A 19,210-nucleotide genomic window follows, 5' to 3' on the forward strand; every position below is an offset into this window, starting at 1 on the left:
CGCGGGAATCAAGTTCTGGCAGTTGCTGCTGTATTGATGACGAGTACTCACCCAAGCCGAGGTTTCTTTCGTCAGCAGCTTAAAGTCCTTTCTTCTTGCCCAACTCTTCCTCTTCTTTACATCTTCACCATCTCTCTCTCTCTCTCTCTCTCATCCTTCAGTCACTCGTTTACAGCCACCCACTTCTCTTGGTGCTTTGCAGTCAATTGATTGCCTTCTTGAAGATCCTTGGTTACTCATCAGCGTGCGTATGTCAGTTGCAGCCATCATGCATCTCGTCAAGTCTTTGTTCGTCGTGGCATTGGCCACTCCATTGGTGGTAGCCGGACCGAGAGGTCAGCGGCCTCCGAATTCCATTGACAGAGCCTGAGTTGCTGACATTCCACATAGCCAACGGCCTTCGTCGACGTGCAGGAGATGGTGAGCCTCCCACTGCCCTCAGCTCACTCCTATGGCTCCTTCACTCTGCACTCTCATACACACCAACTCCACGCAAAGAATTCTTTTGCAGAGTTGCCTAAGCCATTTTTGGTGCAAAGTCTGCACCATCTGACGCCAGGACAATGCTCTCCTCTTTCTTGCACTCCGACCTGCACCAACCTCATCTCCGGCCTTTGCTGACCAACCTGTGCAAAATCAGATGATAACTCCTCGTCTCTATCAACCACAGACTTGACACCCAGCTCATCCGCATCTGCAAACGGCCAGCCATCTGTGATTTTGATTGGAACAGCACCGCTTGGTACTGGCATATCTTCAGCACCTGGGACTACACAAGCAGTTGTGATCACCGATGTGTATGTTCAATTCCTCCTCAGCTCTCTATACTCAAGCTGACTTGAAGAGCAGTGTCTACACAACCTTGACCACTTGCCCAGTCACCAGCCTTGTCACTTCTGGCAGCACGTCGTTCGAGGAGATCACGACTACCATCTCAACCGTTACCCGTACTTCAACGTCCACGCTCTGTACCAAATGTGTTGCACCTCCAAGTAAACCAGCATTGTCTTCAAGCTCACCAAGGGAAACGGCCGCAACTTCTTTGCCGTCTTCCATCATTTATTCTTTGTCACAACCATCGTCAAGCCTGCCATCAATCTCGAGATCCTCGACTGCTGAAGTGCCTGGTACTGGCGTGCTTTCAGCCATCCTTTTCACAAATACCATTCCGGTGATTCCACTGCAAACAGCGATTTCTAGCAAGCCAGAAGTGCCCAACACTGCAACTTCTCCAAGCAAGAGTCCCGTCTTCCCCAGCTTCGTCTCTTTGACCGTCTCGGCTGCGTCAAGTGTCTCAAGCACTCTTGAATTTCCAGGATACGGCATTGTACCATCTCCAACCAGCACTCCCGGTTCACCAAGAGAAGAGATTTTTTCCAACGCTACACCTTCAATCATCCCTGTCTACACTGCAGCGTTACTCGGCAATGCATATGGTGGTGGCTTCGTCAGCACTCCATCCGTCTATGTGACCAAACTGCCATACCCCAACAGCCCATCCTCAGGCGTTCCTCCTGGGTATGGATCAGGGTCGTCCACTACCATCATCGGAAACAATTTCACAGCAGTGTTCCCCAGCTCGGAAGCCTTTTCGACCTCAGCAGCTGGCCCACAAAGCACAACCGAGATAGGGATTTCTGCCTTTACTGCCACCATTGCATCAAACGTCAGCGGCCTGATCGGCACCCAGGGTGCCTCGACCATCGCTGCTACAATTTCCGGAAACGAAGGCTCCACTCCAACGTTCATTTCGCTATCACCGTTTGGTGGAGAAGTAGGCCAAGAGTCTGGTTCCCCTGCTATTCCCACTGTGGTACCCATCGAAGTACCGAGCAGTCCCGGCTCTGCTATCGTTGGAACTGAAGCCAATATAGCCTCGACTGCTACAACGCCTGCTCAGAGAGGCAACTCTGGATCTAGTGGTGCCATCGGCGTCACCGCTCTTATCGCAGCTACGTCACTTGCCGGAGCCTTGAATGCTGAGGTCAACCAAGTGAGCAATGCAGTGCTGTCTTCGTTGACGGCCGCTGGTGTCCCAACTTCATCACTCAACGTACAGGTGGCTGTTGTCGGCTCTTCTACCACATCGATCATCGGCTCGTCAGGCGAGACAGCAGAGTCCAGCTTCCCTACCTCAGCGCTCATCGGAGGTGCTGGTATCCTATCTACCGTGGCCACTATATCTCCACTTGGTGCAGGACCGTCCAGCTTTCAAGCCATCACTGCAGCAGAGAACGCTACCAGCTCGACTACATCAGGAATCGGATTGGCAGGCGCAATAGGATCTTCCGTCGTCCCGGCCGCCACAGTCGCTGGTGTTATTCTAAGCCCAACCTTCTCCAGCAGCGGTATCAACATTGAGGCAACTCCTGCTAGCAATCTGACTTCAGGCGAAATCGGTGCCACTATCATTCCATCTCTACCAGCCGAGCAAAGTGCTGGGCCCGTGGTCACTTTGGCTGTTGGATCATCCGCAGAGCAGACTCTAGCTGCTGGTCAATCCGCTACTTCGATGCCAACACCAATCATCGTCGCCAACGGTAGCACAGCCCTCGCTGTCGTTCCATCGCCTGTCGTTGGTGCCAATGGTCTGACCTCACTCGCTGTCTTTTCGACACCCATAGCTCCTGCTGCTGGTGTGACTATGCCTGCTGTCCTCTTGACACCTATCGTAGGCGCCAACGGTCTCACATCACTCGCTGTCGTTGCCACACCTGTCGTCGGCGCCAATGGCTTGACATCGCTGGCTATTGGGTTCGAGACCGAGACTATTCCAACTGCTGGCCAATCCAACAGTGCACCTACTCCAATAGAAGGGTTTGTCGTCGTCCAACCACCAGCCTTTTCACCGCAAGTCTCCGGAAGTATCCCCAACCAAGCCAATATCGCTGCCTCTGGTGTCGTCAACGTCGTTTTGCCGTCCGGATCCGCCGAGTCCCCAGTATCTGGAGACAGTGGAAGTGGCAACTACAGCATCCACGTTTTGCTTAACCCTACAGCTGCCTCTCAATTCCAAGGCTCTGCTGTCAGAATTTCTCTTGGTTTTGGGGTTGGTTTGTTCGGATTGATGATGTTCCTTATTCTCTTGTGAGCGACATGTCTAAGTCACTGGTGCGAGGCGTGAGAACATGGGTTAGATGATAGATAGGTGGGTTCATCGCTATGGGAGTCGGAGGATTTGCTTTGCTTTTTCGCTGCTTTATACAAGAAGATGTCTTCTGACAAGAGCGGTATCTTATCAGCATTGTTTACTCCCTAATCACGGTGGAGAGGGCTGGCCATATAGCATAGATAGCACGACTTCATTCTCAATCTAGTGGTTCACTTCATGATCTCCTTTTTGCGTGACCTGAGCTTTGCCTCCTTCAGCTCGCAATGCCATCAACATGAAAAAGTGCAGTGTCTCGTCCTCCAGCCTTAATTTTGACCTCATCTTCCACAGGCGCCACTTTTTAGTACGGTCCTGAGTCTTTCTTGGTATTCAATGGACACATTGGCTCCCATAATCTCTAAAATTATGGAGCCTGATCTTTTGGAAGGCCAGTGCTACGACACTGCTCAATGTATCTCCAGTGGAAACCTGCTGCATTTTGGGAGTAGTGCAGAGCGTGGCGGCCAAGATAGCGATGCAGGCCTAAGACCACGCCTGTGTTCTGCCGGTGTATGCCCTCTTACAAAAGGGCCATCTGAACGATGGTACATCCAAAGCCAGCTCATCTTCTTTCCCGCCAACCTCGACGAAGATCCTGAATCTCGAACGACCGAAGCTCTATTCCTGGCCTTGCATCTGCGTCTGCAACTGATACACCTCCATCTTCTTGCTCTCGCTCTCGGTCTGCGTCTCCTGGATCTGCTTCTCCAACCGCTTGATCTCCCGATCGATGAAGTCGAGGCGGCCTTCGACGGCCATGACGGCTTCGCTGCGCTCTTGTTTCAGGAGGACCGGGCCGACGAGCTTGTAGATGGCGGAGGTGGAGGGGAGGGTGGAGAATTCCTTCGCGGGTGTCAGTGGTGCGGACGATGGACGGGGACGGGGAAGCGGGGTAGAAAGTATGGGGAGAACGTGCACCTTTTGGACGCCTTTGTTCTCTTGCTGTTGGGACTCGAGGCGCTGGCGGGCGGAGACGGTTGTTTGGAGGTCTGAGGCAGGATTGGGAATTAGCAGATGCGGTTTGCGTGGAAGGTTGTGGGGCATGAGGTCTACCTGTTTGGATCTTTTGATAGGCGTCTGAAAGCTCTTGGAGCTTCTTTTGGTCTTCTGCCATATCGTAAGTGGGACATCTAGTCTTTGAAGGCAGAGTCGATAATTCGATATCCATAGGGCTGACCGTGGGGTGGCGTCATCGGCTTGGCGCGTGTTTACCCACTCTCCTGCTTTGGCTCTTCGCTTGCTACTGTATTGTTGCCGCAACAACAACAACAATAACAGACTGCTTGACACTCGAGAATCCTAGTTTTATACACTCCGTGCTCAGCGCTACATAGAAGTTCAAGCGCTCTTAAGTTCTCAGTTCTAGATCCCACCTTAAAAAGCTCAAGAGCTCTATCTCTGGGCAACGGTCCCATTCAACGAACTAAGACCATATCTCTCGAAGAGAAAAAAGCAACGACCGTCACAAGAAGAGCTTAGACGTATCCGCTTTCCTTCGTATCGCTAGCGAAAATGAGTAACACAGATTTCCTCGGCCGGGCGATCGAGGTCGTGAATAAAGCCATCGAGAATGACACTGCAGGCGAATATGAGAAGGCGTACCAGCTATACTATCAGGCCTTGGAGTTGTTTATGTTGGCATTAAAATGGGAGAAGAATGTCAAGTCGAAGGAGACGATAAGGGCCGCGGCAGGTGGATATATGGAGAGGGCGGAGAAGCTGAAGACGCATCTGGCGGAGGGCGACAAGAGCAATAAGAAAAAACCGGCAGCGGTGGGGAGTAACGGGAAGGTATCAGGAAGTGGGGGAAAAGGGAAGTGAGTGTTTCAATCTTTCTACTTAAAGCGGTCCAAGCGGTGCTACGCAATAGGAGACTAATTCTCAGGCGCTCCAGGGACGATGATGACGATGACGGAGATCCCGAGGCCAAGAAGTTACGAGGGGCACTCGCAGGGGCTATATTGACTGACAAGCCGAACATCAAGTGGGAAGATGTGGCAGGTCTGGAGCAGGCAAAAGAAGCGCTGAAAGAGGCCGTCATTCTGCCCATAAAGTTTCCACATCTGTTTGTCGGCAAGCGCCAGCCTTGGAAGGGCATATTACTCTACGGGCCACCAGGGACTGGTAAATCATATCTGGCGAAAGCAGTGGCTACAGAGGCAAATAGTACCTTCTTCAGTGTGAGCAGTAGTGACCTTGTCTCAAAATGGATGGGTGAGAGCGAGAGGTCAGCTTTCCGGTTTCGCAGTTCTCAGTGAAAATCAAAGTAGCTAACAGGCATCTCCAGATTAGTGAAGCAACTTTTCAACATGGCCCGCGAAAACAAACCCTCAATCATCTTCATTGACGAAGTCGACGCCCTCTGCGGCCCCCGTGGTGAAGGCGAGTCCGAGGCCTCGCGACGCATAAAAACCGAACTACTCGTCCAAATGGACGGTGTGGGTCGGGACTCCAAGGGGGTTCTTATCCTCGGTGCTACAAACATCCCTTGGCAACTTGATGGTGCGATACGGCGGCGGTTCCAACGAAGAGTGCATATAAGTCTGCCAGATCTGCCGGGAAGGATGAGAATGTTTGAGATGAGCGTTGGCACCACGCCGTGCGATCTGAAATCGGAGGATTTTAAGACGTTAGGGCAGCTGAGTGAGGGTTATTCTGGTAGTGATATCAGTATTGCAGTGCAGGATGCCTTGATGCAGCCTGTGAGGAAGATTCAGACTGCTACGCATTACAAGAAGGTATAATTTGTCCACTTCCAAATTCGCGAGGCTTTTATTGACGATATTGACTAGGCCACGGTCGACGGAGTTGAGAAGCTAACGCCTTGCTCTCCTGGCGACGCCGGTGCCATGGAGATGTCATGGACAGAAGTTGAATCAGACAAGCTGCTCGAACCGCCACTTGTTCTAAAAGACTTTGTCAAGGCTGTCAAGGGAGCGAGGCCGACGGTCAGCGCGGAAGATATCAAGAGGAGCGCCGAGTGGACAGCAGAGTTTGGCAGCGAAGGGGCATAAAGATTTATTTCATGTGGCATTCCCCACATCATGAATAAGCAAGGCGTTGGTGGGCCAGGGTATGGAGCATTATTAGGTGTATGGGGCATTCGATATTGACTGACTGCTTGTCTACACAACGACATCCAAAAGGATCTTGGCTCCACAGTCCCGTCTGCCACCTCTCCTCCATTTGACTGTACCTCGTTCCAGCCACCACTGTTCTCCGGCTTCTCAGCCAGAGACCTCGTGGTACCGCTGCCATTTCAATGACAGGACTCGTCTACTTCCATTGTTAGTGAGGACGGTGCTTGCTAGATCTACTTCGGATTTTCCATGCACGTTCGATCAACTCGTCTGGCGAAAGCTCTCATACACTTAACGTTTGCAAACCGCATGCCATGTCCTGGCATCACAAGTCGATATCCCACCGTCCAGCACTTGTCTAAGATTACTTGATCACGAATAACGTACATACATGGAGATAACGTGGACGAAGAAAGGATAGGCTTAGCGAACTTGGCACGTCTAATGCAATTCCCGAGACCCTTGCTCCGTGAGCCTCCAGTAGATAGTATAACAACGGGAAATCCTCAAGCGAAATAGTGGACATACAAATCGAGGAATAAACGCAGCTGCACCATCTTTACAGCAAGCGTTTGACTCGATGGCCAAATCCTACTGAGTGAGGGTGGCTAAAAGTTGAGGCAAGAAGTTGACTGTGATCTGTAGAGTACTGGCCCGGGTCGACTCGGGAAGCTGCATCGGTCACACGCTCACACATCTGTACCTTCCTTCCTTTACTCTTTTCTCTTTTCTCTTTTCCTCCTTTGCCAGGGCCGCTCTCAGCTCCTTCGCTTAGTCGAAGGGGTCTATCCTTCTAAATGTCTCTGTCATCTATGCAACGTAGCGAAGGATAATCGCCGATGTTATGGACGGGCCCTTTCCTGAGAAGGCCTGAGGAGGCCTGAGCACGAAGTCATGTGAGAATGCTCCATATACTGCACTTCGCAGACATGTTTTCGGGGCCAATCAGCACATAGATGCGTCTACTGACCAATCGCAAGCATACGCCTCTTCATGCGGCCGGAGGACTCAGCTTGCATACATGCTGCAAATCTTCAATCCGAGGCATATCTCAAGCGCCAACTATTCTCTTTCCTCTTTTCCCCGCTTCCAGTCTGTCCATACAGCTCCTCCAATCCAGCCGCTCTGACTATCTGATTATCTGAACTCTGCACAATCTCCGAAGACCCAGACGGTCACCGTCTGCCCCTACGTTCTTCCTGATAAAGGAGCTGGAGGAGGTGCTGGGCATATAATGCGTATTGCCGTCGTCTCAATCAGTCAAGCTCGATGCTAGCTTACTACATATAACATATTAGTGTTGCCCACATATCTTTCTCTACACCTCTTCTTTCTCCCATGAGCATCTGTCCCCTGAGAGAGCCGTCATGTCTCCTTTGGCATTGCTAAAAGATACTACTTCCTACTTCTCACCACTTCTGACCGGTGCTGTTGCCGCCTTCACATTCTTCCTTTTCGCCAAATATATCTATCGTGTCACCTTTCATCCTCTTGCCACCTTCCCGGGCCCAAAACTGGCAGCGCTCACCAGCTTATATGGAGCCTCCTACGACTTGCTTCCCGATCGCTCATACTGCAAACAATTTCCTGCTCTTCACGACACATATGGTCATATGGATGTTCTTATCACCAACGATAGCTGCTGATTTGATATACTATAGGACCAATCGTAAGAACATGGCCGAATCACCTCCACATCCGTGACATGGGCGCCTACAATCAGCAAGTCGCCAATCCCCTAGTTCCATTCACTACTTACATTGACCAGAATTTTCAAAGCGGGCGGCGTTAACTTCGACAAACACGCCCCCTTCTACGCGGTCCCCCAATTCAAAGACGCCTACTTCCCCATCGCCTCGACCAAAACTGCTCTCGCTCGTAAGAGCATGCACTCTCCTCCCTTCTCCAAAGAAGCCGTCCGCCGCTCCGAACACCTAATCACAGACATGCTCGCCAAGTTTCTCGACCTCCTGTCCGGCTATGTCTCGGGAGCGAGGCCTGTGGATCTGACCATGGGCGTGAGGTGCCTAACTGCGGATATAAGCATGAATTATGCGTTTCAAAGACCTTTCAATGCGCTCGATGAAGATGGGTTTCAGTCCCAAGTGATAATGGGAACGGATGCGAGTTCACGGCTATTCCAGTGGCTTGCTTATTTCCCCGGCTTCGTTGGAGGAGTCTTTCGGGTGGCGGAGAATCTGCCGGAGTGGTTGATCAGGAGATATATGAGGCCCTTTGCGCTTGTGAATTGGTGTTTGGAGGTGAGTGCAATACGTCCTGTGTACGCTGGTTGTCCGACTCTTGGGCTCATGATGGCACGAACAGGTATGTCGCGACCAAATCGCATACTTACAAAACCGTTCTCCTTCGGAAAACACGATACGTACGGTATTCGACATCAATCTCAACCCCAACCGCGAGAAAGGACAATTCACGCCTACGACTAGTGAAATGGGAGCGGATGCATTCGCGTTGTTGGTGGCTGGCACGGACACTGTGGCTGTTACTACGGTGATGATTACATGGGCGCTTCTGAACAATCCGCAAATGATGCAGAGGCTGAAGGCCGAGTTGAGAGAGGTGATGCCTGGTCGGGAGGACACTGTTGACTGGGCTGGGTTGGAGAAACTGCCATATCTGGTAAGCAAGCGCTTTGGAGGCAGGTTCTTGTGTCATCCCAATCAACGCTGACCGACAAAAGCGCGCCGTCATCCGAGAAGGTCTCCGCCTTGGCTACGGCGCCCCAGGACGCCTTCCCCGCGTCGTACCATCTGCAGGCGCCGTCTTGTGCGGACAGAAAATCCCGGCCGGAGTACGCATTCCCCACCCACCCCATCTCCCCAACGCCCACTGACCAAAGCCCCTCGACAGACCGTCGTCTCTTCCAGCGCCTACGTCTACCACCAAGACCCGCACACCTTCACCGACCCCCAGACATTCCGTCCCGAGCGCTGGCTCGCCCCTCCCACCGGCGGATCGAGCGAGATGGACGCCAAATTCGTGCCCTTTTCCAAGGGCTCGAGGTCGTGCATCGGCATCAATCTCGCCTACGCCGAACTCGACCTCATCGTCGCGCACCTCTACCGTCGTTTCGACGTTTCGAACGCCGGTACCACGGACGCGGATATGCAATGGAAGGACTGCTTGGCGCCGGTGACGAAGGGGCATTTGAAGGTTACGGTGAAGGAGAGCGTGGACTGAGGGATCGAATCGCCTTTTACTTACTCACTCTGTGCCTGAACGAATCTGCTATGAATGACAGCGACTCGAGCCTTGTGGAGTCTGGAGGCTTTGGGTTATGGAGATGGGGGAAAGGAGGATACATACATCCACGCTCGAGATCTTTGAAATTGAATCACATGGTTTTCTCTGTTGGTCTGGTTACCTGCTTTTGTATTTACGGTGTGCAAAACGCATTCTTCGCTTATTGCCCTCCCCACCCAAAACTGGTCCGTAGTCAGCAACAGCCATCGATTCCACCATCCATTGCCATTTTCACCAAGTGAATTCTGAACCTGAAAATCCGCCCGTATAGATAGATTGATCCGGGTGTTTTAGGTCCCTAGTCCTTTCCTCACGGTACGCCTTACATACAGAACCACCAACGAACGGAATCAATGGCCCGTTGCCGACTACATTGGGCGGGGGGGAGCAAACAAACAAAGATACCCCAAAAAAGCTTTGCACACCGCCTCCGCATCCATCTCGAGCGAGTATGAGACAACCGAAAGGAATGGTAAAGGTACAGATTTCGATTCTTGCAGGCGCGAAACCGCCTTTGGACGCCTCAAAGCATCAGGCGAGCCGTGACCGCCGCGTTGTTGTACATTCTCTTCTCCCTTTCTTTTTAATGACGAGGTGCCCGCATTTCTTGAGGAGGAGGAGGAGGGAAAAGAAGAAGAAAAAGACGAGACCGGGTCGAGACGCCCTCGTATCCAAGACCACGCTCCGACCCAGCACCATGCGTCAGGACGAAACGGAACTAAGCCACCCTCACCCTCTCCTCCTCCCGCCCGTTCCTCCTCTCAGCCTCGCCATCACCATCACCATCACCATCACCATCACCCAACAAAAAGCCCCTCCTCTCCCTCTCCCTCTCCAACTCGCCCTTGAGCCTCCGATTCTCCTCCGCGCCCTCCTCCAACCTCTTCCTCGCCCCGCTCCGATCCAGCAATCGCGCCTCCCTCTCCGCCTTCAACCTCCTCTCCAGTTCCCTCAATCTGTGGATCCAGCGCTGCTGCGTGGGCTCCATGGGCGCGGAGACGACGTCGGTGTTGGCGTTGGCGGGCAGGTGGGATGAAGACGCGTGGCGGGAGGGGGAGGCGGGGTTCATGGCGTTGGTGAGATGTTCGACGGCGGAAGAAGAGTGGTGGCGCGCCAGCGGCGGAGGAGCCGCGCGATTGGAGCTGTCGGGGGCGGCGCGTGAGCTGCCGGCTCTCAAAGCGTTGCGGGCGTGCATTTCCTGTTTCTGCAGGACCGCGATTTCGGATTTGAGGAGGCGGTTTTCGCCCTTTAGTTTGGCGATTTCGGGCGCGGCGGTGAAGGTGCCGGAGATGCGGTGGGATTGGACTGTGTTTTCTAGGCGATCGAGTTTCTTGATGCGAGCGTCGAGGGTGTTTTCGACGGACTGGTATTCGGTCCAAAGTTCGCGCTCGATGGCGCGGATGCGGGCTTGGAAGCCGATGATTGTGCCTTCGATGTTTTTGACGGCGTTGAGGAGGTTTTTGCTGAAAGTGGGGAGCATGGAGGAGTTATTGATGACATCGAGGGTAGGGAGATGGTTGTTGACGAGGGAGTTCTGGTGTTGCCAGTCTTGGCCGCAGATGGCGGAGACACGGGTCCAAAGGGTGAGGAGGAGAGTGTTGCGTTCTGCGAGCTGGTCTTTGAACTGGGACTCTAGGGTCGAGAGTTTCTTGCGGTCCGATTGACGCGAGGTTTCGAGTTCGGTGATGCGAGTGTCCTTTTGGGAGACAGTGCGGCTGGTGTGTTGATGTGTCTTCTGCCATTGCTCGTGTTGGGCTTTGTCCGCACGGCGACCTTGACGCTCGCGGTCGAGGAGCTCGGAGAGCTTTTTGGATTCTAGACCGTGACTTTCCAGGAGGGCGTCCCGGTTCTTGAGAAGACGGTCCTTCTCCGATAGGTTGTGCTGGGCAGTCTCTAGCTCTGTTGCTGTAGTCTCCAGGTCTTTCTGCAGCCTTGTGATTGAAGAGAGGAAAGATGATCTCGTTCCACTCGGATCGCCGAGCACTTCTCGTAGATGGCTCTCGAGCTCCGTCAGTCTCTCCTTCAAGGATGTAGCCTCAATCTCACGCGACTGAAGGCTCTTCTTCACTTTTCTCGACTCCTCCTGGGCAGATGATAACTCGTGGTTGAGATCATTGGTCATCTTCTGCACCTCCTGCTTTTCTTTTCCACCAATGACTTCCCGCTGGTGTCGTTCCTCGGCCAATCTCGTCTCCAGGTCCAAGACACGGTCCTTCTCACTGGACAGGCTGGCCTTGAGGTTATTGAGGGCATCCTCAAGGTCACCAATCTTGATCTTATCGCCATCTTGCTCTTCCCGTAGAAATGAAATCTCGTTCTGGCCAGACTCTTGTTGGACTGTGAGCTTGTTAATCTTGTCCCGTTCCTCTCGCAAGTCCTTGTCCATGGAGTCTGCTTCGTGGCTGAGTTCCTCGAGCTCGAGCTGCAAGTCTCGAACCCGTTTGCTCTTCCCTTCAATCTCCTCTTCTACTCGAAGAATGCTTTCACTAAGTGTTCGAACTTCCTTGCGTAGCGCTTCGGAATCTTCCGCGTGATTTGAAAGCTCATTGTGAAGGTGTTGTAGCTCTTGAGTCTTCTGGTCGACCTCCTCCCCTAGAGCACCTATTCGTTCGTTGCCTTCGGCTTTCAGATCTTGCAGTTCAGCTTCCATGTCCTCCTGTAGCCTGAGAGCCTCATCTCGTTCGGCTTGCATTGTCTTTAGATCTTCTGTAGCCAGGCCAACGTCATTGTCGTAAAGTTGCTTGAGATCCTCATGCTCGAGCTTGACAGCATCGAGTTGCTCAAGCTCATCCAACAGCTCTTCAAGCTTCCTTGTCAGATCATGAATCTCAAGCTTCAGTCCAGCATTCTGATCACGCAGTTGGCCATTCTTGAATTCGTAAGCGTCGCGCTCAGCATCACTCAACTGAGTTGTGCGAGTCTGATCACTTGCTCGAGAAGGCGGACGACCGTGAGCACGAGATGCTGACCGCTCAAAGATACTGTCTCCAGCTATTGAGCGCGTTCCATGGCGTGAGCCAAGCTTCAGATCTTCAATCTCCTGGTACAGGCGCTCTTTCTCTCGGTTGCGGGAAGTAAGCATCGACGTCTGCGCACCAACCTCGCGACGTAGCTCGGCGTTTTCGTGTCTCAGTTGCTCCACAAGGGTGCTGCTTACAGTGCTACTGCCACCGTTGCGATCTTGCTGGTGGTCTGAGATGTCGTTGTAAGAGAGCGTAGATGATTTCTTCTCCCGTCGGTTGACATGGTAGACATTTGCAGCGTGGTTGTTGGTGGTCGTCGAGGAAGCATCACTCTTCAGTCGTCGAATCTCGTCTCGGAGTCTAGCATTATCTTCGTCTGCCTGCTCTCGACGTGCAGTCTCGGAATCGAGAAGGTCCTTCCACATGTCCTACATTGCCTTGCATCAGTACTCATAAATGTCTTGGAGAGGTTCCAAAACTTACAACTTCTTCATGAACGCCAATGTCAGCGGCTCCATTGGATTCGCTAGCCCGCTTCAGCATCTCAGCGAGTCTGTTCTTCTCCCTTTCCTGGGCAAAACCTTCATGACGCATCTTTTCAACCTCAACCTCGTAAGTCATCACTCGCTCCCTGAAATAAGTCAATTCGTTCTCCATGAACTGGAAATCCTCGGAACTTGGACCGGTTTCAACCTTCTCGGGAATCGGTACTTCTGCTTTTTTCGCGAGCTCATCTATCTTCTCCTGCAGCTTTCGCTCTAGCTCTCGGTTGGTACGCTTGAGTTCTCGCATCTCCTTTGCAGACTTAAATTTGGCCGTCCGGAGATCAACGTTCTCGGAGATCATGGCCTTGACACCTTCGTCTGACCTCCTGCTCAATGCATCGTCAAGAAAATTGATCTTCAGCTTGAGATCCCAATTCTCTTTCATCAAACGGTCGATGGTGCTACTTTGTTCTTTAAGAGTCAGGCTTTTGCCGCCACGCGCGGAAGGAGTAGGAGCGCCATGTCTCTTCTCGGGCGACGGCTGCCCGTGGCTATCTCTGTACTCTCGAGCCATAGTTGCTGGTACCTCGATATCTCGTACATGCTGTGCAATCACGGTGTCAGTTGGCGTGCTGATGCTTCTGCTTGTGGCTCTAGGCGTCTGCGGTACTATGTGATCGTGTCCTCCTGCCTTCAATGTGTCTTCTCCCGCAGTATCATCCTCTTCCTCCAAGGTGTGCAGATCCCTCTCTGTTGGTCTTATCCTATCTTCGCGATCACTGAGGTCTGATATGCCAGATGCCATACTGCCCAGACTGATGGTCCTGGAGAAATCTGAGGGTCTGCTACTGAGAGAGCCCTGAGGTACAGCACCACCAGATTGCAACGCGAAATCTGCCCCCACTGTCACCTCACTTCCACCTTCTGTAGATGTAGTTGTGTAAGAAGAGTAAGAGGAGCTTTGGCTTGCCATGCGGCTGTTGAAAAACTTGGGCCTCTTCTGAGATCGCATTGAGCCTAGATCATCGGTGGCTTCATTGTTTTCTGGTGGTTCTGAAGGCTTTGTTGGAGTTGGTGAATTTGCGCGCGATGATGAGGCAGATACGACTCGGAATTTCCGAGGAGTTGGGTAATCATCGGTCTCTGCCCCTGGGCTCGACTGCTCCAACGCTATGCCACCTTTGCTGTCGTCTGCCGTCTCATATCCTCCATCCATTGAAGCCATGGATGCTGCGCGAGACACTGTACGAGCAGCGGCCGCGGCGGTTGGCGAAGAAGACATAGTCTCGAGTGAAGAGGTGTTGTAGTGCCCGTGATCAATTTCTGTGTCTAGAAAACCCCTTGATTGTAGTTCCTCACGCCCGGGAGCTGGAGTCTGATACAGTTCGGGCGGTGTAGCAGGAGAATGCGTCATAGTATCCTGGTCCCCGCGAAACGGGTCCATGGACTGCTTGTAGTTCTCTTCGTTCGCTCGTTGGACCGTCGCAGCATACGAATTGGGATGAGGCTGGCTGGAATCCGCGGAGTCGTCTGTTCTTGTATGCGCCGCAGGGGACACCTCTGGCAGGAACATCGAATCTACATCCTCAAGTCGCATCCGCATTTCCTTCTCTTGCAGGAATGTATCCCCTTCTCCGGCCATCATACTTCTGCCGTCGTCGCTCGGCGCATTCAGGCTGTCATCTCCGGGGTGTGTTTGCGTAACGGATGTTGCCTGCGACTGCAAATGAGGTTCATGATGCTCAAAATCGTCATGATCGAAAGATGTCTTAATGGGAGATAGGTCTTCATCGGTGTCGAAGCCGCCTGGCACTCTTGAGACTTGCCGAGCGACTGTAGGCCTCGTTGGTGTAGCCATTGAGCTCAGCCCAAGAGCTTGTCGCTCCCATGCACAATGTCAATTACTTGACATTCAGGGGCGAGGGGCAAGAGGACAGAGCATGAAGCCAATATATCAACATACTATTGGTGATGTGTGGGGTCGTGCGGGTTGTGGGTGGAGTTGCAGACTGCAGTCCAGATTCCGCGTCGCCGAGCGCGCGTGACGAATCGGGACTAGCCTCGTCTTCCCCTGTGCGGAGTACTAGTACTACAGGTAGATAGATACGTCGTTCTACGCATCTTTAGTTGTTAAGTTCAAGCTCCTGGCTATTAAATTCACACAGCTCATGTGTGCACAACGTCAAGGCTTGCCTCTCACATCGTTTCTTTTATGAAAAAGATACTACATAACTCGAAGACATACATCCCCTGTCCAGATGACCATCGGCCCAGATCAACCTTCCAGCGTTCAATCTCGGGGTAAATCTTCTTGCTGTACATGCCTTGAAACCTAAACGCTTTCTAAAAATGGATATGGAATGGAGAAAACTCATCTTCTGAAGAGTCGCCTTGGGAGGAAGAGGACTCGTTCTCCGACGAGTTCTCGTCGTTGCTTGGTTGATAGCGTGTCCCAGTCCGTTCATAGTAAATCCAACAGTCCATACAGACCACTTCGTCTCTGAAATATCTGCAAGTAGGTCGAGTTGCCATCGTCGTACGGTTTTCACCAGGGTCTTCTTCCAATTTAGGTTTGGGCGGGAGCTCGTCGTGGTCAACAATGGCAGCATCTCCAGCAGTACCAACAGCGTCCCTTTTAGTGTCGAGGTTCGTAATTTCCTCTTCCCCCAATCTCGAAATAGGGAGGGCCGTACTGTCACGATGTAGCCCTAGCTTGAAATCTTCGAGAAAATGTGTCCAATGAGGTTGCACTCTGAGACTCTGTATATCTTCATTGCAATCGCTGCAAGTCCAAAATTCTGCCAGATGAATGTGAATCAGTTAAAGAATAGAGCTCAAAAAAATCCATGTACGTTCCCTTGTCTACAGAATTGAAAAATTAAAGCGTCATCAGGTACTCTGCGCACGGTGCTCAGTGTGCTCTTCCATCCCTGAGTACTGGAGGAGAGAAATCCAAAACGGATACCATAATGGATACCAAGACGCATCAGCCATGGAGCTGGAGAAATAATGTACGACGTCTCATATTCTTCTTGATTCGTGTCGCGGCAGGATGTGACACTATCTGCTTCCCTTGTTGTGGAAAGCGTTATACTTGAAGTTGCGCGGATAGTGCCAAGGAAGCATCCTGTGGCAGATTCTGGCCCTCTCAAAGTCCGTTTGATTTTTGCCTGCTTTGGTCGTGCACTCCAAGGTCCGCTCGAATTTTGCTTCTCGCCCGGAACAAGATACAAACCACCTGCAGAGTCGTCCGTAACATGCCTTTGTTCTGCACGCAAAGCGGAATGATTCGAAAGAGCCGAGGCTGTACCTGGAAGTCTTCCGGCTATCTGTGAAGGCTGTTGCATGCTTATGCCGGAAATACCTTGGGTAATGGTGACCAGGCTCTGTTCTAAAGTGATATGCCGATTCCGACCCAAGCGACTGGTGGTAAAATTTTGAGGTTAGCGTTACTCTCAGTCTGTAGCAAAGATACAAAGTGAGAGAATGCCCCATCGACTAGTGACTGATGCATTTGTCGTTCCGGGATTGGACTTAGACACTTTGTTCTTTTTCGAAACGCTTCTTGTGGCGTTACCGGAACACCCTCAAGAAATTTACCACAATACCAGCCGATGGGATGGTCCTGGCTAAAAGACAAGAAGCTTCTGTCAGACTCACCTGTTCTGATTCTGTTGCACTAGCAACAAGGTGCCTTTCAACCTCTCTAAGGCTTCCTGAAATTTCGTCAATTTCCCAGACTTCAATACGGCCTTGAAAGCGGTCCATTTGCGAACACGCGAGCTCGTTGAAGCGAAACCCGGTTCAATCTCGTCGAGGAGTGTGACGAGTCTTTTGACCTTGAAAGAACAAGCATCCAAGGAGGCTAAGAGCGTCGCGTTAGGCCCCACGTGTTGTGCCTCGTAAGCTATGTCGGTAAGAACGCCCGACAGCAGTTCCAAGTCTGTAGAGATTTCCTTCATGTCTGATGGCGCTTCTTTGATGGATTCCCAAAAGTCACATAGCTTCTTGACGCTGTCAGCCAGCTGAACGGCAAGAGACACCACGGCGATACTGCTCGCGGCGGCAGACAGGCCTTCCATAGTTGTTTATGCCAGGACGTCGCCGCGATTTCGTATGCTGAGGGGCCTTATATATGCCAAAGGCACGGAAATTTTACATTTCACGGAGGCCCGACGTGGAAGACAGATTTCTGCAGCCTGACCTGACCAGGGTTATCTAATCGAAACCATTCCGATACCAATGAGATCGCTTCCTTACCCTCCCTATCCATTCTCACCATCGAGAGTTCTGTTTCTAAATCTCCTCGTGACTTGACGGATATCAGGACCTCGGTATTGAACTTCTTGCGTTGCCCAGTATTCCATTGTCCATGGCGGGCACGGATCGTTCTGACATGTTCCATTCTCTCTCTCGCAGCCTGATGCTATCGTTCGCCTGATGAGCTCCCTGCTCGTAATCATTGGCGGTGACCCTCTTCAACCCGCCCATCTGGCACAGTTTTATGACCCATGGCGGTTTGAATAGAGAGAAGTGTCGAGATTGCGTGTGATGGTGAAAGCTGGTTCATACCCACGGTGGCAGCCATTTCCGAGGCCACCTGGACTGGGCTGGACGCGCTTCTAGGTGTTTAGATTTCGTGGCCACGTGAATGGAAAGATGAGGGTAGAGCGCTCACCAGCCAGATGGAGTGCCCTATCACCCTAAAAGTGGCAGCCTCGGGTGAGCCACGACAGAGCTGGGAGCACTCGTAGCCAGTACCATGTACAGTTGCATCCCATCGCTGGCCCGGGCGCCCTTGGAGATCCGCACATTTAGATAGTAGTCCAGGTGAAAAGACGGCGTAAAAAGGCGTAGACTGGGCGCGTGTGACGAATCGGGTGTAGTCTCATCTTCCTCTACACGTAGAATATAGATATCGAGATACGTTATTATGAGCATCTTTATAATGTTCATCCTCTGTGTTTATATGATTGTACTTATTTTTTTTTTGGCATAGAGGATTTCTTTTTTCCTTTACGAAGAAGACGCTGCATAACCCGAAGGCATCCTTGTTAAGAAGACATTCTTATACATCCCCTTTCCCGGAAGCCACCGACTCAGATCAGTGTCCCAGCGCTCAACCTCTTTAAAACCATGCTTTAGATATGAGCCATACCCCTGATCCGTTGCTACAATAAATCCTGGCACTTTCATCTCTTCGAGTTTGTCTGTTCCCCACTCCATGAGCATGGATCCAACGCCTCGGCGTTGATATATTGGCAGCGTGGCGAGAGCGACCAATTCTATCGAAATAAATGGTCAGTGGTCAACAGACAGACTGATTGCGGACTAGATGGCTGGGATGTGTTAGGCTGGAGCGAACTCACCCCACCACCTCGTATGACCCATGACTTTGCGTCTTAAATCCTGGTCCTTGACAAGAAATTCGCCCAATATATCCATGTTCGCCTCCGGATATGCATTCAACGCTTCCTTTCTCGCACGCGCCCAGTCTTCGTCGCTCATTGCCTTTGTATATTCCCAGACAGCACATCCAGCCATCTTGTCATTGTTATCCGTGTCGACAATCTTGAGGGCGTAGTTGTCGGGATCATCAATAGCTTTTTGACGACCCTTCACCATTCTGTCCATGTTGGCCTGGCTCATACCGGTTGGAAGCATGATGGCTGTAAAGGCATTGTTCTCATAGCTTGCCAGCCGGAGCGTAGTTGCTTCCTGTACATCTTCCTTGGCCATTGGACGTAATTCGAAAGGCATTGTGAGACGGTGAGAAAAGTATTGAGATCTTTGCAAATTGAGCGAAACGACAAAACTGTTATAAGAGAGAGCAGAGTCGCAGAGGAGCCTCTGCTTTATACTCTTGAGTCACGTACTTTAGCTAGTAATTATAGATCGCCCGACCCTAGGCAAACGCGACGGTGCCGGTCAATGGAAGGCAGATTAGAAAGGAGAAGGAGCAAGTAATGCGGTCAGCGAGATACAAAGATACTGGGAATCATTAGCTCCACGATCAGGCAGCGGTCAGTCCACGCCCACTCCATGCTTGCTAGTGTCGCTTTACACCGACAGCCATTGGCATCCTGGCGGATTACTGTTATTCTCTAATCTACCGTGCATCATGGATATCTTAGTAGGATGTCAAAATGAACGACATCACCCTAGTATTAATTGTTCGATGTGATGAAGCTGAGAGACTGAAAGCGTGGAGCTGGCTGAATGATAAAGTACCTTAGGCTTTGAGTCTTGAGATCCAGCGCCAGACCC

The 19,210-nt window shown here is 51.7% G+C and overlaps 8 protein-coding genes across 8 annotated transcripts; 4 read left to right on the forward strand and 4 right to left on the reverse strand.

Annotated features, from left to right (window-relative positions):
- Positions 1-268: 268 nt before the first annotated feature.
- HO173_006217 (uncharacterized protein) lies at positions 269-3,091 on the forward strand (the record flags this gene model as incomplete). The annotated part of the gene is made up of 4 exons (XM_037308128.1): positions 269-335; positions 391-420; positions 641-797; positions 850-3,091. 4 exons carry the CDS (start codon positions 269-271, stop codon positions 3,089-3,091), a joined length of 2,496 nt encoding a protein of 831 aa, XP_037164902.1.
- A 678-nt stretch (positions 3,092-3,769) lies between these two features.
- On the reverse strand, positions 3,770-4,319 carry HO173_006218 (uncharacterized protein; the record flags this gene model as incomplete). The annotated part of the gene is made up of 2 exons (XM_037308129.1): positions 3,770-4,140; positions 4,205-4,319. 2 exons carry the CDS (start codon positions 4,317-4,319, stop codon positions 3,770-3,772), a joined length of 486 nt encoding a protein of 161 aa, XP_037164903.1.
- Positions 4,320-4,663: 344 nt separating this feature from the next.
- On the forward strand, positions 4,664-6,165 carry HO173_006219 (uncharacterized protein; the record flags this gene model as incomplete). Its single annotated transcript, XM_037308130.1, has 4 exons — positions 4,664-4,968; positions 5,046-5,378; positions 5,439-5,889; positions 5,944-6,165. The coding sequence occupies 4 exons, from the start codon at positions 4,664-4,666 to the stop codon at positions 6,163-6,165; spliced, it is 1,311 nt and encodes a 436-aa protein (XP_037164904.1).
- A 1,433-nt stretch (positions 6,166-7,598) lies between these two features.
- On the forward strand, positions 7,599-7,877 carry HO173_006220 (uncharacterized protein; the record flags this gene model as incomplete). Its single annotated transcript, XM_037308131.1, has 1 exon — positions 7,599-7,877. The coding sequence occupies one exon, from the start codon at positions 7,599-7,601 to the stop codon at positions 7,875-7,877; it is 279 nt and encodes a 92-aa protein (XP_037164905.1).
- Positions 7,878-7,936: 59 nt separating this feature from the next.
- HO173_006221 (uncharacterized protein) lies at positions 7,937-9,432 on the forward strand (the record flags this gene model as incomplete). The annotated part of the gene is made up of 5 exons (XM_037308132.1): positions 7,937-7,953; positions 8,000-8,492; positions 8,557-8,871; positions 8,933-9,043; positions 9,103-9,432. The coding sequence occupies 5 exons, from the start codon at positions 7,937-7,939 to the stop codon at positions 9,430-9,432; spliced, it is 1,266 nt and encodes a 421-aa protein (XP_037164906.1).
- Positions 9,433-10,213: 781 nt separating this feature from the next.
- On the reverse strand, positions 10,214-14,801 carry HO173_006222 (uncharacterized protein; the record flags this gene model as incomplete). Its single annotated transcript, XM_037308133.1, has 2 exons — positions 10,214-12,886; positions 12,942-14,801. The coding sequence occupies 2 exons, from the start codon at positions 14,799-14,801 to the stop codon at positions 10,214-10,216; spliced, it is 4,533 nt and encodes a 1,510-aa protein (XP_037164907.1).
- A 485-nt stretch (positions 14,802-15,286) lies between these two features.
- On the reverse strand, positions 15,287-17,025 carry HO173_006223 (uncharacterized protein; the record flags this gene model as incomplete). The annotated part of the gene is made up of 2 exons (XM_037308134.1): positions 15,287-15,635; positions 16,604-17,025. The coding sequence occupies 2 exons, from the start codon at positions 17,023-17,025 to the stop codon at positions 15,287-15,289; spliced, it is 771 nt and encodes a 256-aa protein (XP_037164908.1).
- Positions 17,026-17,959: 934 nt separating this feature from the next.
- On the reverse strand, positions 17,960-18,703 carry HO173_006224 (uncharacterized protein; the record flags this gene model as incomplete). The annotated part of the gene is made up of 2 exons (XM_037308135.1): positions 17,960-18,228; positions 18,313-18,703. The coding sequence occupies 2 exons, from the start codon at positions 18,701-18,703 to the stop codon at positions 17,960-17,962; spliced, it is 660 nt and encodes a 219-aa protein (XP_037164909.1).
- Positions 18,704-19,210: the final 507 nt, after the last annotated feature.

The sequence above is a fragment of the Letharia columbiana genome (assembly GCF_014066305.1).
Source record: "Letharia columbiana isolate WasteWater2 chromosome Unknown Sc0000018_s1, whole genome shotgun sequence".
Classification (NCBI taxonomy): domain Eukaryota; kingdom Fungi; phylum Ascomycota; class Lecanoromycetes; order Lecanorales; family Parmeliaceae; genus Letharia; species Letharia columbiana.